Genomic DNA, 21,535 nt, shown 5'->3' with positions numbered 1-21,535 from the left:
ATATTCCTCTATAATTTACATTACACTTTAATACTTTTGGAGTGGTGGATGAAAATATCTCATAATTCAACTATTTTCTTGGTTCTGATTCACTTTGTTAAGGATAAGAAATGTTGAATGCTTCTTTTGTTGTTAAAAACATGTGGTTCGGACGAAGTCTTTTGGTTTTCATTAGTTTTGGACCGTTCTTTCCACGTGTTTATGATAACTATTCTCAGTTTATGATAACTTTATGATAATGTATTGCTGAAGTTATCCAATAAATCATTGTTACTTACATAATTTTTTAATAACACATGCATTTGTTGGTTAGATTCACCAAATGCAACATGAAGAGATTCATTTACAGTCAAAAGTCTTTTGATGTAGTCTACGTGAATGACTGCTTATTGAATAAGAGCCTTAGGATGTTTTTGCATTAAACTTGTCAAAAAAAATTGTGATTATTTAATATAAAATACTTACATCCGAAAACTCTTACATGTCCTGTATGAATTTTTAAAAATTAATACACTATTAAGTACCTAAGATACATTATCAACGACAACACCAAATCATAAAAGTAAAATATAAAAAGTAACTTATTTTATAATGGCAAGTTACGCACCCAAGAAGATTTATTTGCGTCTGTTCGACGTAAGAGGAGGTATGCTTTGTTCGTTTCTGAAGAAATTTCTAGGGTCAATCCTGGTCTTCACGAGTGTCAATCTATTAAAGTTGTTACCAAAATACTTAGTGCCCCAAATGCTGGCTTGTCTAAAGCTTGTGTAACCATTGTTATTAGTTCCAATGTCGAGGTCTCTATAATTCAGATATGCAGCTCTTGGAGACTTTGAAACATGAGGTTCCATATATTTATACACTCTTCTAATCCAGTTGATGTACCTTTGTGCCGCCGCATCCCCTTTTTCTTGCCAATACACCCTGTATTGAATGTGGAATATGTAGCCAGATCTGTGTGGAAATGGAGTTTCGGATTCTGAAATCTCATTCATCCTGCCTCCATAAGGAGTGAATTGAATGTAAGCATCTTTAGCCGCATCTTCATATAAGAAATGCCATAACCTTTCTAACCCAAAATCTGGAATGGGATCTCTCACATAATCAGATTTTGCTTTCAAGAACAACAAACTGTTTAATTGAGTTCTGTTCAGCAAAACATCGGTGGATTCACCGGATGCGAATCCAGCCTTGTACAAAATTGATTCTATCCAACTCATCTCAGTGCAGTCTTCTCTCACCAAACCCAACTCCGGGAAGCTCTTTTGCATCGAGGGAATGAGATCATCTACACGTCCCAGATATAAGGATTCAAACTTCGCTCCTACTGTTACATTCCCACTTTTACTTGAATTTACCCTTTCAATGTTGGCCTTCATGGTTATGCTCTCATTAAATTTGTTTGCCACACGCTGCCACTTATGAATAATCTCGATTGCATTTTCTTCCAATGTCCTTGTAACTTGGAACACAGTTACAATTGATGGAACTGAAACTAGTTTTATCTTCCAAGCCACTATGACTCCAAAGCTTGCTCCACCACCACCTCTAATGGCCCAAAATAGATCCACGCCCATTGTTTCTTTATCTAGGAGATTACCATTGACGTCAACAATCTTAGCATCAATTACATGATCAGCAGCAAGACCGTACTTACGCAACATATACCCATAGCCACCACCGCTGAAGTGACCACCAACGCCCACAAGGGGACACTCACCTGCTGGGAACCCAAGTGTTTTGCTTTTCTGGCTAATCCTATAGTAAAGTTCACCTATAGTCGCCCCAGCTTGAACCCAAGCAGTTCTGTTTTCAGTGTCAACTTCGATTCTTCGAAGGTTTATGAGGTCAACGATGAGAAATGGAACCCCAGCAACATACGAGAGACCCTCGTAATCATGGCCTCCGCTTCGGGTTCGAATCTGCAGACCATGACGTTGGGCACAGATTATGGTGGCTCGAATGTGGGAAACGTCCATTGGTGTGATAATGACTTGGGGTTTTGAGCTTATGTTGAAGAACCTAAGATTTTGAATGGTAGCATCTAGGATAGAGGAGTATGAAGAGTTGCTTTTTTTGTAAACAACATTGGAGATTGAGTTGGTGATATGGGGATAATTGTAAAGACATTGAACAAACTTTTCAGGAGAATCTGCTGAAGAAGGATGAAATGGAAAGAGAAGAATGGCAGTAGCAAAGGTAAAACAGAAGCTTGGATACTTCATTTTTGTTAATGGATTGTTGGTGATATGAGAAAGAGGAATGCAGAGCCTCTAATTTATAGTAGTCTGGAGTTTAATGTTAACATCGTTATGTTTGGGGCGACTTCTCTGCTCTCTGTTTCGCTTTCTCTGACCATGAAAACGCAATAAAAGTAAAAGTGCTAAGAGGTCATTCGTCCCATTTTTAGAAACGTAGATAGAATGCATTTTAAGTTGTATCTATGATATATATAGTTCACATAGTAAAATAACTGCCGTTATAACTATCTTAAAAACCATACTAAAATTGAATATTGTTATTAAATATTATCTAAATGTATATATAAATAGTGAATGAGTAGTTTCGTCGGAGTGCTTCTTCAATTATGTGGTATTTATCAGAAGATGATTTTATAAATCACAAAAGTTATATATTTTTTATGTATGTTTAATACTTGGAATCATATAAAAATAGGAATGATGATAGTTAAATGTAAGACTAAAAAAATACTATAACAGAAAATTGTTATTGTTATATATATATATATATATATATATATATATATATATATATATATATATATATATATATATATATATATATATATATATATATATAAATATATATAAGGTGAATGTTATGTCTGGTGGTAGTTTAGAAAAAAATGGATAGTGAGAATGCATCAAATTATACAATTATTACACCCATGGATTTTATCAATATTATTTCTATTAGTCTAACTAGTTTATCGTTGTTATAAACTGCTTGTTAAGGTCAAATTCCATATCTTAAAAATAAATAAATAGGATAATAATTGAATTGTTATTAATCTATTTTAAATATTATATACTATTCTTAATATATATTTTTGGTGTACGAGGTGATGATCCACTTAAATAATTTTCTAATATTTTATTACTTTTTTCTTTATAATCGAAATGTATTTTTTCTTTGAGTTTGAGGTAATTTGACAAGTTTTCTAGCTTCATTCCACTAGTTTAGACATGGTAGGATGTTCACATTACTTAAAATAAGTGTACATTAGGTCTTGTTGTAAATTCTCACCTTTTAAGTACACTTTTTTAGGTTTTAACTACTCAAATTTTGAGTTGTACCTAATTCTTTGCTTTTGAATAGTTTCCTAGGTTCATTTCACTACTTTAGACATGTTAGGATGTTCACATTAGTTAAAATATGTGTACATTAGGTCTAGTTGCAAATTCTCACCTTTTAAACACACTTTTTAGGTTCTAAATACTCAAACTTTGAGTTTGAGGTAATTCTTTGCTTTTGACAAGTTTCCTAGCTTCATTCCACTAGTTTAGACATTGTAGGATGTTCACATTACTTCAAATAGGTGTACATTAGGTCTGGTTGCAAATTCTCACCTTTTAAGTACACTTTTTTAAGTTTCAACTACTCAAATTTTGAGTTGTACCTAATTCTTTGCTTTTGAATAGTTTCCTAGGTTCATTTCACTACTTTAGACATGTTAGGATGTTCACATTAGTTAAAATAAGTCTACATTGGGTCTAGTTGCAAATTTTCAACCTTTAAGCACCCTTTTTAGGTTCTAAATACTCAAACTTTGAGTTTGAGGTAATTCTTTGCTTTTGACAAGTTTCCTAGCTTCATTCTACAAGTTTAGACATGGTAGGATGTTCACATTACTTAAAATAAGTGTACATTAGGTCTGGTTGCAAATTCTCACCTTTTAAGTACACTTTTTTAGGTTCCAACTACTCAAATTTTGAGTTGTACCTAATTCTTTGCTTTTGAATAATTTCCTAGGTTCATTTCACTACTTTAGACATCTTAGAATGTTCACATTAGTTAAAATTAGTCTACATTAGGTCTATTTGCAATTTTTCACCCTTTGAACACACTTTTTAGGTGCTAAATACTCAAACTTTGAGTTTTAGGTTATTCTTTGCTTTTCACTACTTTCCTACCTTGATTTCACTAAGTTAGACTTGTTAGGATGTTTACATACCTTAGAATGAGTCTACATTAGGTGAAATGACAATATCTCACTTTATAAGTACACTTTTTAGGTATTAAATATTCAAACTGAGTTTTAGGTTATTCTTTTGCTTTTTATGGATTTTTTACAATGTTTTAATCATATCTTTGCATTTGGAAACATAAACCTGCACATGCCAACCCAGAATCGAAAATTGGAGCAAATAAATTTTCAAACAACACTTGATTTGAACACTGCACCAGGAAAATGCTTCTAATTTGGTGGTTTTGAACCCAATATTGATTGGAAGTGATTCAGCAGCTCAATTGATGCATCAAACAAATTTGTATCATCATTTTAAAGATGTTTAAACACTGAAACCGTTTGAAAACAGATTGTAATGTGAATTCACTAGTTCACTTCCATTTTAAAGCCAATTTTGATGATTTAAGACATGATTCTGCATATAGGCATAAAAATGACCATTTGAACAGTGCACACAACTTTAAAATGGCAAAATAAACTTGCTCAAACATTGTATATGCACAAACACAACAAGATTCAACAAATCATACTTGCTATAGCCAAATATGCATGAAAATGTCACCAAAACTGCACCAGAATTTAGAATTCAGTGAAATGAAATGAAGACAACAGTTGCAATGACTCTAAGACATCCTAAAACACTTGATCTAACTGTAGAGAATCAGCTAGAAGAATTTAAGCACCTAAGACACAAGTAAAGATATCAATCACGGTGAAAAGATTGATCAAAAAAATAATAACAACACCTTGTTTCAGGATTTATTAACAACTCAACTATGCTTTTTGCACTTTAGTGATTAATACAAGTTGCTACTACTTGGAACATGTTTAATATCATTAAAAAAACTTGCACATAGCTTAAGAAACAAAAAACTTCCACTGAAACAGATTTATGAGATTGCACCAGATTTATTCCATTTTGTGCAGAGTTTTTGAAACAGAATCATGTTTTAACTGATGTAGCACATATAATCAAGGCTAGCCATTGTCTCATTGCCTTATATGATTTGGTGTGTTTGGTGTGATATGGGTTGTCTTTGTAAGTAAAGAAAGAGAAACTAGTATTAGGGGAAGGTGTCACAACGTAAAAAAGATGGGTTTCTTGAACCTTGTCCAGGTTTCATTTAATAAAAAATAAAATGAGAGAAATCTCCTGAAAAGATATAATGTGTACAATAAGAAGATATACAAGAGCAATGTGAATGTTTGATCTGGCAAAAGGCAATTCAGTATGCGCCTTAAGTAAAGATTTGACAGAGACACATCAAATTAGAATTTAGTTAAATAGAAAAATTAAGGCATTTGATTACTGTAACAAATTGGAGAATGACCCTATATCCATTCCAAATCTAAACAACTTTAACTTTAAGGTTTCTGACAACATTTTCCAGAATCTACATATGCAAGCAGTTGACTTGTCAAATCACTCTTAATCTTATTTCTTCTTCTAAAAATAAAAATAGTTGTTTTAATTGCATAGAAGAGAATGTTAGCAATACACTTCAGGCTTAACTTCAACAACACTTTTAAACCATTCAATCAATATCAAACTTCATTTCTAATAAACAATTTTAAATAATTAAAAATAACATAAGCTCTGCAGCCATACAATTCAAATAATTAATGACAATTAAAAATCAGAATCAATTATCTTAGTTAGTAACCACTTTGGTTTTTTAAATTCTTTTAAAAGGAAAGCATTTTATTGATTTTATAACACTCTTGATTCTCAAATACTTATGAAAATTTTACTTATTTTATGAAACAAGATTTTTTCTTGTTTGGAATATGCAAGAAACTAGCTTTGAATGGAATTGTAGTGGTGCTAAAAACAAGAAATGAAAAAAGGGGTTTGGAAGCAATGGAAAGATTGAAAGAGTTTAGACTATCAGACTTTGTGGTTTTTCATCAACTTGATGTGACAGACCCTTCCAGTGTTACTTCCTTATCACATTTCATCAAAACAAGATTTGGAAAACTTGATATATTGGTGAGTGTTACTATCTTCTTCCCTCCTTTTCAATTTTTGATCAGAAAGCTTTCACAGTGGTACACCTGAGTGTTGCAGGTGAATAATGCAGGTGCTCATGGGGGAATAGTTAATGCAGAGAATTACCTTAGAAGGGTAAGGTTTCATGTTATATGTATCTATACATTTCCTTGTTTTTTTATGTATAATGGTACATCTTTGTTCGTCCTTGTAGAAAAGGTGTGAAATATTCTATTGGAATCTGATAGTGTATCAAAATTATGAGTTAGCCAAAGAATGTGTTGAAACAGATTTCTTTGGTGTAGAGAGAGTAACTGAAGCTCTTCTTTCTCTGGTCCAACTCTCCACTTCACCAAGGATTGTCAATATCTCTAGTCAAATAGGACTATTGAAGGTAAAGTTAAATTCAAAACATTAAATGAGTATGGTTTACTGTTAAGTGTTGCATAGTTTTGTTCACATTCTTTCTTTGAGAATGAAGGAAGCATCAATTAATCTCTGCCAAAGCATTGAAACCAGACAAGTTCTTATCACTTCTCTTCCTCTAGTTGCATAAATTTTTACTTATTGCTACATATGTCTAGTTTCTTTGAATCCAAACAAGAAAAGAAAGTCATGTACACTAGTTGCCTTTCAATATATATATGAATGAAGCTTTCAATTCAGAGTATCAGATTCAGGCTATAGAGTTAGCATATATAGATTTATTGCTTCACCACCCCAATTCCTCCTATATATTGCTTCACCTGCTTGTTGATGGATTGGCAAGTGTATAAAATCGCACAAGTAATATAAAATGGTAAGACCAAGTATCGTATCCCTGAAGACTCTCGACACTAGACAATTGTGTGATAACTCAATTAATTAAGACTTAAATAAAATGAGATTGTTGGTTTCAAATGCAAAGACATAAAATTAAATATGAATGCAAATTGATCAATAGTAGAGTAACACAAAGATGAACGAATGTTGTTTAATATGAGATGAATATATTTCACCAAGTTTACTCTCATGTATATAAGAATTCTTCTTTTTACATTAATGTTAACGTCACTCACTAAATTACTTAGAACCCGATCCCTCAGCGCAATAAGCCTACCCTAATTCTTAGTTCGTGCAATTCCTAGCGTGCCTACAAATTAAGTCTGAAGATCAAGATCTTAAGACGACCAAGTACTCATACCCTCATCCCTGAGAAATATTACCCTTGGGAGAATTCAACAAGAACCTGAATTATAAGGAACCTCCCGACACTCATGCAATTCATAAATCATGCTACCAAATGAGTTAAATAGAGCAAGCATTGAAACAGATTAATTCCCTAACAATTAATGAAAAAACATATAAATTAAGAATCAATTCAAATACATGAGAGTTAACAAGGTTACATCATCCCCCAACAACAAATAGAGTTTAGTTCCCCATAGACATGGAGAAACTAGATGAATAATGGAAAAGCATGAGATAGTGAAACCATAAAAGTAGAAGAGGAAACTCCCGCCTCTAGATTTGTCTTCAGAGAGTAGAAGAGTGTGTTGTTGTGTTGTTCCAGCCAGAGATACCAAACCTAGAGCGCATGAGTCCTTTAAATAAAGTAGGAAAAGAGTAGAAACAGGGCCCGGTCCAAAAGAGTCGAAACAGAGCAAAAATTAGGCCTAATCCACGACGCACGACGCTCGGGCGCCCCATTAAGGACGCCCGGGCGGTGGACGATCCTCATGTCGGGCTTGAGCCTTCAATTGGACGCCCAGGCTTCGGGGTGTGACGCTCAGGCGGCCTAGGAGGGCGCCCGGGCGGTGGACGTCATTTTCCGAAGGCTCAAGCCTCCAGATAGGGTGCCCAAGCTTCGTGCGGTTCCTCCTTTTGGTGCTGTTCCAGGCCTTTTTGAGATCTAACTCTTTAGCACTTCGCCTCTGCTTTCCACATTCTCTCATTACCTATCAAAACAAGAGAAATTAGTCATAAAATCATCAAATTCAACCTCAACTCTCTTATTCACACAACTTAGTGAAAAAGTATGAGTCCAAGCAAGTTTCTAAGTGAAAAATTGTGTATTTAGTATCAAAGTCATATCACAAATAACAGTATTTTAAACCGTTATCACTGCTCAATCTTCACTTGCTCGGTTGCTTTTATTTCCCCTAAACTACGGCTAAGGTTATTTTAACCTTCTCAGTGGCATGCCAATGCCTTGCCCCTCATTTCAATTACAAACCAATAAACTTTCTCAATCAAACAACATCATACACGGCTACCACAAGAGCATCAACCAGATTCAAGAACAATGTAATTCAGAATGAATTTTTAAATGCGCAACTCACCTCAACCAAGATAGCCCTTGATGATGGCAGCCTTTGTAGAGCACGACAACGACAGAAGCCCAATACGGCCCCTCCAACGAAGTCCCTCAACCAAGTTCCTTCAACACAGAACAAACACGAGACCACCAACCCTCAACGTAGAAACCAACCCATGATGAACCCTAGCCCAAGACTTCCCAAACTAGGACGCACTGTGAAGGAACCACCAATGCTCCAATCTTCTAACCGAGAAAGAGAGGGAAGAAAGTGAACGCATCACCGACTAAGTGTGTGAAGAAAATGAAATTGGGGAATGAAAGCCCCAATTTGAAACTTCAATCACCGAGAAAGTTACCGAGAGCTCAAAAGCCTTCGATAATCATCTCAATATCGACGGCTCAAAGGCCTTCGGTAATATGCCATCAGTAAATTGCGCTTTTCCTACATGATAATAATTAATGGTGTAATGAATACATTATAAAATTTTTAACAACCATAATTTATGATTAATGTTCATCTAATCATAATTCAATTTCGTTAAACTTAATTATTGACATATTTAAATTAATTAAATAATTAATTATTCCTAGTTATCATCATTAGTTACTTACAAGCTTTAACGATCAATTGAGACCGTTCAATTGGTATTGGTATGTATCAATACCTATATATAAACTACAATATCTATAAATATATAAATGAGAATGTAAGGTTATCCATAAAATTTTTTATGAACATATTAGAGGAAAATAACTTCCACACTAGTAAGAAAAGAGGTTATTAAATCGTTATATACGCTTCGGTTTCGTAAAAACTGAAGTATATCAAAACACGGTGGCATTTTCATAGTTATTACGAAGTTATATGTCTCAATTCAAGGGGCCCCGAGGCGTAAGAGGTATATTGTCTCGGTTAAATAAACAACCAAAACATATAACCCTGCTCAGAGCACATGTCTTTTCTGCTTTTCTGACAAGTCAGACTGTCATTTTCAAAAATAGCTTACTACCTCGGTTTCCTAATTACCTAAGGCATAAAAATGCCTTACTACCTCGTTTCCTAATCACCTGAGGCATAAAAGCCTCCTAGACCTACCCAAAAAAACCTTATGACGCGACCAATGCTTTTTCTTCCTCCTCGAGCGAACAACCGTCATCTTCCTCCATGAGCTTTCTTCTTCCTCCACAACACAAATAGTTTTTTTTTTTTATTTCAAGTGGGCTTGTGTGAAATTAAGGGTTCGACCCTTGTTTCTTTTTTTTTCCCTTGAACCAAATTAAGGGCTTGTATCAGATAACGCATTGGGGAGTTCTGTTTCGCGAAAGGGGGTGTTCATCCTCTTCCTCTTCTCTGTTCAACACCGCGTTGGATCTGCGTTGCGCAAGGGAGCGAGATTTCTTTTCTCCTTCTTCATCTTGATTCTTTTTTCACAGAGAGACCCAACTTTGGGGCAGCAGCAGGGGTCTCACGCAAGCTAAATAGGGTTTTCTCTTTCGCGTTGCTGAGAGGGGGGCTTCATTCCTCTTCTCGGGAACGAGGCTTGGGAAACGGCGTGGCTGCCGGAGGACTTAACATCGAAAACGCGAGCTCCATGGGAAAGCGACATCAACTTCCCTTTCTCCTCTTCCTCCCCCGCAGCGGCGGTTGACACCGTGGCCGAGGCCGACGAGGAGACGAAAGCGTTCGTGGCGGAGATGAACAAGAATTGGAACGAGCGCCGAAGAGGATCGAAAGAGAAGGAGAAGAGGGAAGAAAATGGCGCGCTTTACAGCGTGAAGAATATGAAGAAGGATTATTGACTGAAGAAGTAGAGGCGGGACGCTGGACTGTGATTGAAGGAGATTGAGAAGCTCGAGGAGACAAAATTGGCCGATTCTGACATTATTGCTGGCGATGACATTCAGAGATTGATTGATAGTTGCTCCAAGTATACCTCTTGATCTCTTACCCCCTTTTAAATTGGATTATGGTTCTCTGATTTCAATTGTGTTTTTTGTTTGATTGATTCTTTGGTTTCTTGTTCTTGTAGTCATTTAGAATTTGATTTTGTCTTGGGGGTTGATTTTTTGGGTTTCTGATTTATTGCAGGATGGAGCGGTGGACGTTGTGGGTTGCAGTGAAAAGGCCAAGCCTTCACCACCAGGGGTATTTTCCAGAGTTATGTTGAGCATGAAAGTGGTGTTGAAGGAAGCTATTTGGTTTTGGTTGTTCTTCTCTTTCCAAAGCTGGTATGGCTTTATGTAGAAAACATGTCCAGAATAATGATCTATGAGACCTAGAGTTTCAGGGGTTACTTGGATTGCATCAATTAATATACTTGAACTCTTGCTCAACCATAGATTAGAGTAATCTATGGTGAACTAAACTTATTTTGTTGTTGGGGAATCAATGTAAATCCTTAGAAACTCTTTTGTATGAAATTTGTTCTTAAAAATCATCTTTATGATACATGCTTTCTTTCATTAATAGTTAGGGCTTTTCCTCTTTGCTCAAAGCATGCATTGTTTAACTCATTCGATGTCATGATTATTGATTTTGTCGATATGGACACATACGGGGAAATCTAGATCTGGGGAATCTCTCTCGAAAGTATATTACCAACCTAGACATAGGAGTACGATAATTGATTGCCTTTAAGCTTCTATTCACTATAATGCATGATTAATTGCTAGGGAGACAAGACATTGTAAACTAGTGATTATGATTAGGCTTTATTTGCCGAGACATCGGGTTTTTGGTAATTTAGAAAGTGACATTAACATTAATGAAAAGAATGATGGATTCCTAAATACAAGAGAGTGGATAGGATGAAATTGATAACCCCCAACAACATATTCATTCATATAATTCAAATCACATGTTTTGTTTCTTCTTGCCCATTGATCAATACATGCATACATATTTACTTTTCGATCTTTTGCATTTGATACTTAGAACAATTTGTTCACAAGTCTTAATTCATCAATAAATCACATAACTGTCTAGGCCGTGAGTCCTTTAGGAGAACGATACTTGGTCTTACCAGTTTTATTACTTGATACGATTCGGTTACACTTGGCGAGGGTTAACAAGTTCTTGACTCCGTTTTCAGGGATCTAAGATTTGTTCATCAATATTTCTGTTTTGAAAGCTTGATTTTTGAAGGATTTCCAAAAAGGGATTAATTGAAGACCTATTCTGAGTTCTAAAATCTTTATGATGAATCTTTCCTTTGATGTTTGCTTGGAGCTTGCAATATCACAGCTGATTATGGCGAAAAAGAAAAAATCACTCTACTACCTCGGTTGGATTTAAATCGGGGCATAAGCACGCATTCGTCTACCTCTCTACTGTCTCGATTGGATTTAAATCGGGGCATAAGCACACACCCGTCTACCTCTCTACTGTCTCGGTTGGATTTGAACTGAGGCATAAGCACACATTTTTTTTGCCTCGGTTCAGAACCGAGGCAAAAAACTTACCTTTTTTTACCTCGTCTGTGTATGCCTTGGTTGCGGAACCGTTGCGTATAAGCGAAAATAACCGCTATCTTTTCCTCTGGACTAGTGCCAATAGATATATTTAGAATAAATTATCACGTTAAAAATGATTGAATTATATAATATTTTTTGTAAATCGCATACTTTGTAGTAATCACATGTTCATTCTCATTGATGTGTTTAAACGAGAGAACACAATTTTAATGACGTGAAAGGTATCTTCAGTACCCCGTTTTTGTACACAATTTCATTTTTTAATTTTGTTTTCCAAGTAATTGTTTTTTTCTTCAAAATTTAAATAACTGCTCATAATAAAAGAAAAACTATCTACTTAATAAAATAATTATCTATAATAAAATTTTAAAAATTATTTAATTTTTAGAATTACATTTTTATAAAAGTTATTTTATAATTTAATAATAATTTTCATTTCAACAATATTATAATAAATATTGTTATAAAAAATGACATATTATACGTATAAGAATGTATTTTCAGTAATAATCAATAATGTAGTTAATAATATTTAGTTTTTACATTTATTAAATAGTTTTTAAACTATTTAAAAATTCGTTTTCAAGGACTAATAACATAACTTAATGGCTATAATTTTAAATACTTTTAAAATTTAAAACAAAAGGGAAATGATTTTTCTTTATGACTTAAAATAATTTTCAAAATTTGAAGATAATTTTCAGCCGAAGCAACAACATATATAACATTTTTCATAAAACATGCATTAATAACATCATGGAGACATTTATACATACTTTGTGGTTGATATCCCAAAATCAGCAATAGGTTTAATTTTAATAAAAAAAATATGATGGGGGCACCTACCTTAGTGACGTAGTACGACAGGAATAAAGAGCAACAAAAGTATGTTATTCAAAATTCTGTCAGAATCATTGCTTTGTGGATTTGAAGGAGTAACGAAGGAGATTTGAGAGAATTTGAAAGTAAATTTTTTTTGTTGTTTATTTGAGTGGATTTGGAGATAAGTGAGAGTGAATTTGGAAGTAAAATTTGTGAAAATTAGTGTAGGATTTGATTGATGTGACAGATTAAAAAAATTTACTTTCAAATTCACTCCCACCTACCTCCAAATCCACTCAAATAAACAACAAAAAAATTTACTTCCAAATCTTCTCAAATTCCCTCAATCAGTGTCCTCCAAATTCATTCAAGTGAACAAAACCTTAAGAACTTAATTTAACTAATTAAATGAGACGGTTATTGTTTTAAATTAGTATTTTCAAAATTCTATAAATATATACTAGTTTTAAATCTTTGATTTAAAACTTTGAAAATCATAAAATCCAAATTAAACTAAGATTTTCTGAGTTTGTTATACAATTTTTAAAGTGTTTTCAAGCTTATAAGATTCAATACTTGCACCTAAGTCTTTATGTCCTTTTACTGTGATTTAGTAATTTGTTTTAAAAAATTCTTGATGGAGTGTTTCTAATTTTGTATTTGAGATTGTCTTTTCTAGAACGTTTTCATTGTGTATTGTTGGTCGTTGTTATAAGAGTTGATAAAACAAAGATTTTCTTAAACGACTAATCGATAGGACTATAGATCTTCTTGAGCTAATTACAAAAATAGAGAGAGCTTGTATCCCCTTTATCTCCATGATTGTTTGGGCCAATACCCTTGTACCAGTGGGGACCGGACGTCGAAGAGACCGGACGTCCAGAAAGCCATAACGGTCCAACCACGCTACCCTTCCGCTTGTCATCCGGATAAACAGCAACTATGAGGCCGGCCGGTCATACTGCCAAATAACCATGCCGCCTATAGGGACCGGTCGGTCGACTATTGCCAAACTTCGGGCGACCGGCCGGCCATGACGCTAATTAACTAGGTTTAAGGTAAGTTGTGGTTAAAAGCTATTGGGCTGAATTTGGGCCGTGATTAACTTTTCACTAATCCCAAGCCCATAGCAAAAACTATAAATACAAATCCAGGGTGAGTGGTAGATAGGTTGCATTTACTGCACATTTATTGCTGTTCTATCGGAAAAATGTCATTGCTCTCAACTGACTTTGGCATCGGAGAATCTTTCGCAGGTCTCCCACCCGCGCCTAGAGGAAGGAATCCAGGAGCAAGGAGTGAGAACCGGACGTTTGAGAGACGAGAAGAGAAGCACGTGGAGGCGTTGGACAACTTAGCCCCTACATACCGAAACAACCCTCTTGTTTGTTTGTAACTATTGTGTTTTTTTTTTGGTACAAATATTTTGTTTATATTTGATTTTAAATTAAAATTATGTAATGAAAATTAATTATTAATGTTATTATTATTGTATTAAAGATAGTAATATTGATAATTTTAATTTAGTTATTAGAATCAATATTTTATTGTAAACAAATTATTAAAATATTTATTAACTACCCTTAACATTTATAAAAATATTATAAATCTTAAATTTTAGGTATAATAATTTTTTTATTACTACAAGTTTCTACAACAGTAATATAATAATTATGATAATAATAAAAATATTATTATTATTATTATAATATTATCATTAAAAATAATAAATATTATTATTAAGAAAAAATAATATAAAAATAACAACATACATGGAAAGGATCAGCGTTCCTTGATACCCGCTGCGAGCATGTAGCTTAGCAAAAAATGAAACGTTTAATTATTAATTTTCTTTTTCTTTTATGTTCCCATATTGGTTGGTGTGATATTGGTGAGGGGTTTGTATATATGCTATAAGACAAACTCCACCAGATGAAGTAACTTGTCACTAGTTTCTGTCTATTTGCCTTTTTCCTGCTAGCTGGGTTTTCGTGTATGGAAATGTCTCATTTATAATTCCAATATTTTCTTGGTGTTACCTAGTTCAGGATAAGAAAAATTGAGTAAGAGAAGCTGAATGCTTCTTTTGTTGTGAAAACATGTGGTTTAGAGGAAGTCCTTTGGTTTCAGTACTCTTGAAAAGTTCTCCACGTGTTTATGACAACTATTCTCAGTTTTTTCGTACCATTTCAGAGTTAACACGTGTTTGAGTGACGGGCACTAATAGAATTTCCGTACCAATAATGTATAGTGGAATTATTTGGCTTGATAAAGTCCAAAATATGAGGTCTAAAAGGAAGAACTAAAATGCTGATGAGATTCTCAATTGGTTAACATCTTGGACTTTTATGGATTACCAGTTGTGTCATACGATTCCGTGGCGGATGAAACAGAACAATGTTCTTCGGGTAGACAAAGAGAGACAATAAATTCCATTAGTTATATGCAAAAGAAAAGAATGAAGTGAAATGATGCGGAATTAGATTGTATGTGGTCAAATTTATACGTATGTGGTAATGTCCGATGTTCGATCAATTTATTCATCTATAAGGATGTGTTTGTTTTTACATATTGTAGAGAATAGATTTGCGAGTTCGTGACATTTTAGGTTTTGATTTGACGAGATTTAGAGGAGTGGATTTGTTGAAGGAATGTTTATTCATACATATATCATGTAGAAGATATATAGGGATGTGTTCGTATATCATCTATATGTAGGGATGTATTTTAGAAGATTCAATCAAAGATCAAAATAATATGTATTTATTTAGGTAGTGTTTGAATTAGAGAAAAAATTTAAAAGAAAATGAGTGAATGAAAATAAGAAATGGTATTGTTTAAATTAAGAGATTTGAAGGGATGAACAAAGAAAAAGTAAATGTAATTTGTAATAGGTATTAATAAATTAAAAAGTTGTATTAAAAGATAAGATTAGATAATTATTATTTTAGAATAAATATATGTAAAATTAAATATAAATAATAAAAATTATGTTAAAATAAAATTAAAATTAACGTTTAAAATTACAAAAATATTATTATTATTGATCTATGTATATATATAATAAAAATAATAATAACTAATTATTTATATGTATGTAAGAAAGGAAAATTATTTATATAAATTACAAAATATTATGATTATAAATTATAATAATAATTAGGTTTAATCATCTTCGATGCCCCTGTTTATGTAGATTTATCTCAAATTGGTCCTTCAGTTAAATTTTAACTCAATTAGGTACTTGTTTCTGCAAAATTGAATCAATTGAACCATTTCCGTCAATTGGAGAGGACGGTGTTAACATTCCAATGACGTGACATGCTGAATACGCAATTGGAAAACATGTGGCAGAGTTAGGGTGTTAGTGACCTGGAATTAAAATAAAAATACCCTTCTCGGCCCCGCATCCCTTCGACGGCACCCCTAGCTCCATATTCCATATCACCGTCCTTCCTTTTCCTCTACCGCCGCCGTTTGCCAACCCTCTAGCTCTGACGATCTCTCCCCGCACGAGTTCATCCTCGCACTCCTCGCCCTTGTGACCATCCTGGTGCTAATTTACATCTTCATCTTCGCCTTCGATTGCCCCTTGCACCGCCGCGGCTGGGATCCCTCCATTAGCGAGCCCTCTGTCGCGTCAGAGGCTTCCTACTGTGAGATCGAACTCGCCAGCGTTGACTCAAGCGTGAAGTACCAGAAAGAGGAGCCTCGTTCGCAATCGATTCCTCCTCCGAGAGCCTCGTTCAACTCCATCTAGGTTGTCGTACAAACTCTATTTCGTGGCGAGAAATAGCTCTACGACTACGTTTTCGGTTCGGCGGAGAGGAAGATCGCGGACTCGTGTTTTGCCGCGATTTGCAAAGATGGCGCGATGATGTTGTTTGGCTTTCTAGAAAACGTGTCTAAGTGCAAGAAAACGATAGAGAAAATGTTCAGGATGCTGGACTTGTACAACGCGATCTGTGAAAACCAGCAACAATCGAGTCCATCTTCTCTTCCGAATCAACCTCCTTCATCATATTATAGGTGTGCGCTTCAAAGGCGAGGCTTGGCGAGGCCATCCGGACGATGTTAATCAACTTTGAATCCGCGATTCACAAGGAATCTTCAAAGATTCCAGTGCTTGGAGGTGGAATCTTCAAAGATTCCAGTGCCTGGAGGTGGAATCCACCCGGTCACGCGCTACGTCATGAACTACATCGATTGCAAATCTTCCGGGAACATTGTTGCCTCGATTGCAACTCTGGCGCCCAATTTGGCTTACTTAGAGCTAGGGCACAACTCGCTTTCCGGGAACAATATCATTCTAAGCACCATTTCTACTTTCCGCATCTTCATCTTCTTCTCTCTCTAGATCCAACCAAAAACTTCTTTCTTTTATTATTTTGTTTATTTGTTTTTAAATCTGTGGATGAAAGAAACTGAAGAATGGTGGTGGGGTTAAGTTTAAATCAGAATTCTTGATTCTTGTAGAAAGAATTGGTTTTGCCCTTGTCCGTGAAGGATGAGATTCATGGGTATTGTTTTTGCTTCAAGTGGATGCCGGAGAGGTAGATACCAGTGAGGAGAGGGACAAAGGATAATATGACGAGGCGGAGATGGGGTCGGCGGAGAGGAAGGTGGCATAAAGATAGTGGTAGAGGGGGTCAGAGTGGGAGCCCGAGAGGGAGGCTGAGACGGCAGCGTAGGCGGCAAAGGAGGAGAGGAGGGAAAGGGCGGGGCGTTCGGAGTCGGCGAGAGAGGAAAGGGGGTCACGAGAGGAGGAGGGGAGGATGGCGGCGAGGGCATGGATGCGGGAACGAGCCTTGGACATTGACTCCCACCAAGAGTGCATTGGGTCGGTTGTGGGTTTCTAGGGATCTATGGTGTTGGGTGTATACATGGACGAAGACGGCGACGATGAATCGCTACGGTGGAACTCTATGTTCCTCTCACTTTTATGATTAAACACAACATTTACATTTAGTGGGGTTTTGGGCAGCGAGGAACAACTTGAGGTTTGATTTAGGGAAATTGTGGTTTGGGGAGAGGTTTGGGAATCTGGATTTGTTACATAATGCTGGTAAGATTTCGAACAACGTTGTTGGGCTTCAGAAGTTGAACGTGAGTTACAACCATCTCTGTGGTCAGATTCCCAAAATCACGTTTCCGACAAGTGCTTCGCCGGTGGCTATGCCGCTGCGGGAGGTGATTATTACATGTAGAAGATGTGGAAGAAGGTTTCGCCTACTAATGCGGTACATTCCGGTAGGTACTGGCAGGAGAAGCAATTTTCCCGCGAGGCTTTTCCAACTAAGACGATCACACTATGCCACATCATTAAAACTTACGCAGTCAGCAAGACAACACACAAAAATTTTAACGTCGTTTAGTCTAATTAACGGCAAGGTTTCAATTAACTCAATTTTACAAAAACAAGGGCCTAGTTGAGATCAAATAAAATACGAGGATTTATTTGAGATAACTCCACAAAAAATAGGGACATTCGAAATGATTAAACCTAATAATTAATATTTATATATATAATAAAAAAAATAATTTATATATGTTAAAAATAGGAGTCTTTATATCTTATTCAAAAAGGAGTTGAATTGGATTTAAACTTTTTTCAAAATCTTTTTCAAATCTTTAAAGAGGTTCTTGAATCTTATAGTCAATAACTAAAGATAAATGAATAAATTAAGTAAAGAAATATGAAAGAAAGATAAAAAAGACACAAAGATTTACATTGGCGCTCAACGCCCCTAGAAAGGCGCCTAGGCGTGGCTGCAAGGCCTCCAGCGTTGAGGGCCCCAGAAAAGGGCCCCCACGCGTGGTTGCGAGACATCCTATGCTGACAGCCCCAGAAAGGAGCAGTCAGGCGCCCATGCGAGACATCTTGCGTTGAGGGCCCCAGAAAGGGGCAACCAGGCGTCCTGTGACCTTCTGTAGCCTTCTTTTCTATTGCTTTTTCTGTCCTTTTTGAGTTCCAACTCCTTGATATTTAACTCCTCTTCCAATTCATTCCAATACAAAATCAAGAGAATTTAGTGATAAAATCCTCATGTATAACCTAAACTCTCTTATTTACAAAAATAAGATAAAAGCAAGAGATCCAGCAAGTTTCTAAGTCAAAAGGGTTCATTTATTATCAAAATTGAATCCCAAATAACGGTGAAATCAACCGTTATCAATCAACAGGCAAGTAAGAATGTTATCCTATAATTCATGGAACAATTCCTCACCCAGGATAGTGTTTCACTCAACTCAAGGTTGTATAGTGAGGTGACACTCTTACACTCTACCATCACTATTGAGATTGTTGATAGGGGGAACACTAGTTTAGCTGAACCCACAATCTCAGTAATATTTTGAGCCATTCTATTTTAACAATTAACACCAGAGCTGGTTTTCATAAAATATTTGAAAAACTAGTCGATTACTATTTTCATTAAATCGACTGATCCTGGAAAATGACATCTCTTTCTCAAACTATGAATAAAAGTGAATATGTTTTTGAACTAGTGGTATCCAAATGAATCAGTCTCAGCCAAAAGAATCACATCTTACTGTTGTAAAAAGAATTTTGAAATACTTGAAAGGAACCAAGAATCTTGGCTTGTGGTATCCAAATGGTTTGAACATTTTCCTCGAGGGATATAGTGATTCTAACTTTCGCGGCTGTAAACTAGATAGAAAGAGCACTAGTGGTACCTGTCATATGCTAGGATGTTCTCTAGTTTCTTGGCATTCAAAGAAACAAGCTTGTGTGGCTTTATCAACCATAGAAGCTGAGTACATAGCAGCTAGAAGCTGTTGTGCTCAATCTCCTTGAATTAAGAGTCAACTAGAGGACTATGGCATATCATTAGATCATATTCCCTTAAAGTGTGATAATACCAGTGCAATTAATTTGACAAAAAATCCTGTTCTTCACTCTAAAACTAAGCATATTGAAATAAGGCATCATTTCATACGAGACCACATCCTCAAGGGTGAAATTAAGGTCGAATATGTAGATACCTTACATCAATGGGCAGATATTTTTACAAAAACCTTTGAACAAAGAAAGATTTTATACTATTCGAAATGAACTGGGAATTTTGGATGACAATAGTATAAAATAGATTAAATCGATTATACTGTGCTTGTATGCGAATGAATTATTGATTACTGTTACTTTCATACATTTGCATACTCACACATTAATTCATGTATAACATTGATTCTAAAATGCTTGATCTGGAAAGACTTTGAAAGGTTTTGTAGGAATATCACTTGCTGACTGGATGGAACTGGATAATTTGAAATATGCTACAGCAAGAAATCGACTCTGACTGAGATCAAATCGATTAAACATCAACAGGATTTTAAATATTCCAAAACTAGAATATCTGATATCTTTAGATATTGTTTTATTTGTTTTTTATTGTTTCTTCTTATATCTCTATGCTTATCTGCTGCATAAAATATCTAAGATAATAAGAGATTAAAATGTGTTGTTTGATTGAACAATATTACTATGATATTGCTGTATATATCTGATTTGATACAATGTTAATACAAGCTGATAAATGATCTGACATATTCTGATTACTGCATTGTGCATCTGTTTTTTGAGATTGAAATATGCATAATGACAGGGGGAGCATTGCATATCATTGATATATTTCACATGTCTTCATTTAAGGGGAGAATATCTGAATTTCATGTGAATATCTTTGACAGGGGGAGCATCATTACTTGTTTTATGATTATCTAATGCATCTCTGTATGCTTGATTATCTGTATATCAATACCATTGTGCTTACCTTTTTTGCTAGTGCCCAAAGGGGAGTTGTGCAACATGGTTGATTATTAATCATGATTTTGCATCATTAAAAAAGGGGGAGATTGTTGAGATTGTTCATAGGGGGAGCACTGGTTTAGCTGAACCCATAATCTTAGTAATATATGAGTTTTTGATGATTACAACACATAATTAATAACACATGTGTATTGTATTTTACATGTTCTATGCTTACATGTTATATGCGTATATGAGTACATTATTGTGTTATATATGTGTTGTTCATTGCATTTCACTGTGTTATATATGTGATTTTATACATGAATGCATGAAACATGTTTTTGGATGAGAAAAACCACAAGCACTAATGTTGAATTTTAATTGTGTAGCAAAACAACAGTTTTAAGTCGATTACATTATGGGGTGATGTTGATGGATTGACAAGTGTACCAAATCGCACAAGTAATATAAAATGGTAAGACCAAGTATCGTATCCCAGAGAACTCACGACACTAAACAATTATGTGATTACTCAACTAATTAAGACTCTAAAGAACATATTTTGGGGTTTTTGAATGCAAATACAATAAAATAAACATGAATGCAATTTGATCAACTGAGGCTAAACACAAGAATGAATGGATGAAGTTGATAATATGAGATGAATATGTTGTTGGGGTTTGATTTCACCAAGTTTACTCTCATGTATATAAGAATTCTTTTTTATGCATTAATGTTAACGTCACTCACTAAAGTACTTAGAACCCAATCCCTTGGCGCAATAAGCCTGCCTTAATTCCTAGTTCGTGCAATTCCTAGCGTTCCTAGAGAATTAAATCTGAAGATCAAGAGCTTAAGACGACCAAGTACTCATACCCTCATCCCTGAGAAATATTACCCTTGGGAGAATTCAACAAGAACCTGAATTGTAAGGAAGCTCCCGACACTCATGCAATTCATAAATCATGC

At 35.0% G+C, this 21,535-nt stretch overlaps 2 protein-coding genes across 2 annotated transcripts; one reads left to right on the top strand and one right to left on the bottom strand.

Moving 5' to 3' along the window:
* Positions 1-491: 491 nt before the first annotated feature.
* On the bottom strand, positions 492-2,395 carry LOC108319882 (tetrahydroberberine oxidase). Its single transcript, XM_017551179.2, has one exon. The coding sequence runs from the start codon at positions 2,223-2,225 to the stop codon at positions 618-620; it is 1,608 nt and encodes a 535-aa protein (XP_017406668.1). The 5' UTR covers positions 2,226-2,395; the 3' UTR covers positions 492-617.
* Positions 2,396-5,969: 3,574 nt separating this feature from the next.
* On the top strand, positions 5,970-10,299 carry LOC128195169 ((+)-neomenthol dehydrogenase-like). Its single transcript, XM_052872150.1, has 4 exons — positions 5,970-6,200; positions 6,279-6,308; positions 6,415-6,594; positions 10,039-10,299. Exons 1-4 carry the CDS (start codon positions 5,970-5,972, stop codon positions 10,297-10,299), a joined length of 702 nt encoding a protein of 233 aa, XP_052728110.1.
* Positions 10,300-21,535: the final 11,236 nt, after the last annotated feature.

Source organism: Vigna angularis, chromosome 1 (genome assembly GCF_016808095.1).
Source record: "Vigna angularis cultivar LongXiaoDou No.4 chromosome 1, ASM1680809v1, whole genome shotgun sequence".
In the NCBI taxonomy this organism is placed as follows: Eukaryota; Viridiplantae; Streptophyta; class Magnoliopsida; order Fabales; family Fabaceae; genus Vigna; species Vigna angularis.
This window is presented reverse-complemented; position numbering and strand designations above follow the sequence as displayed.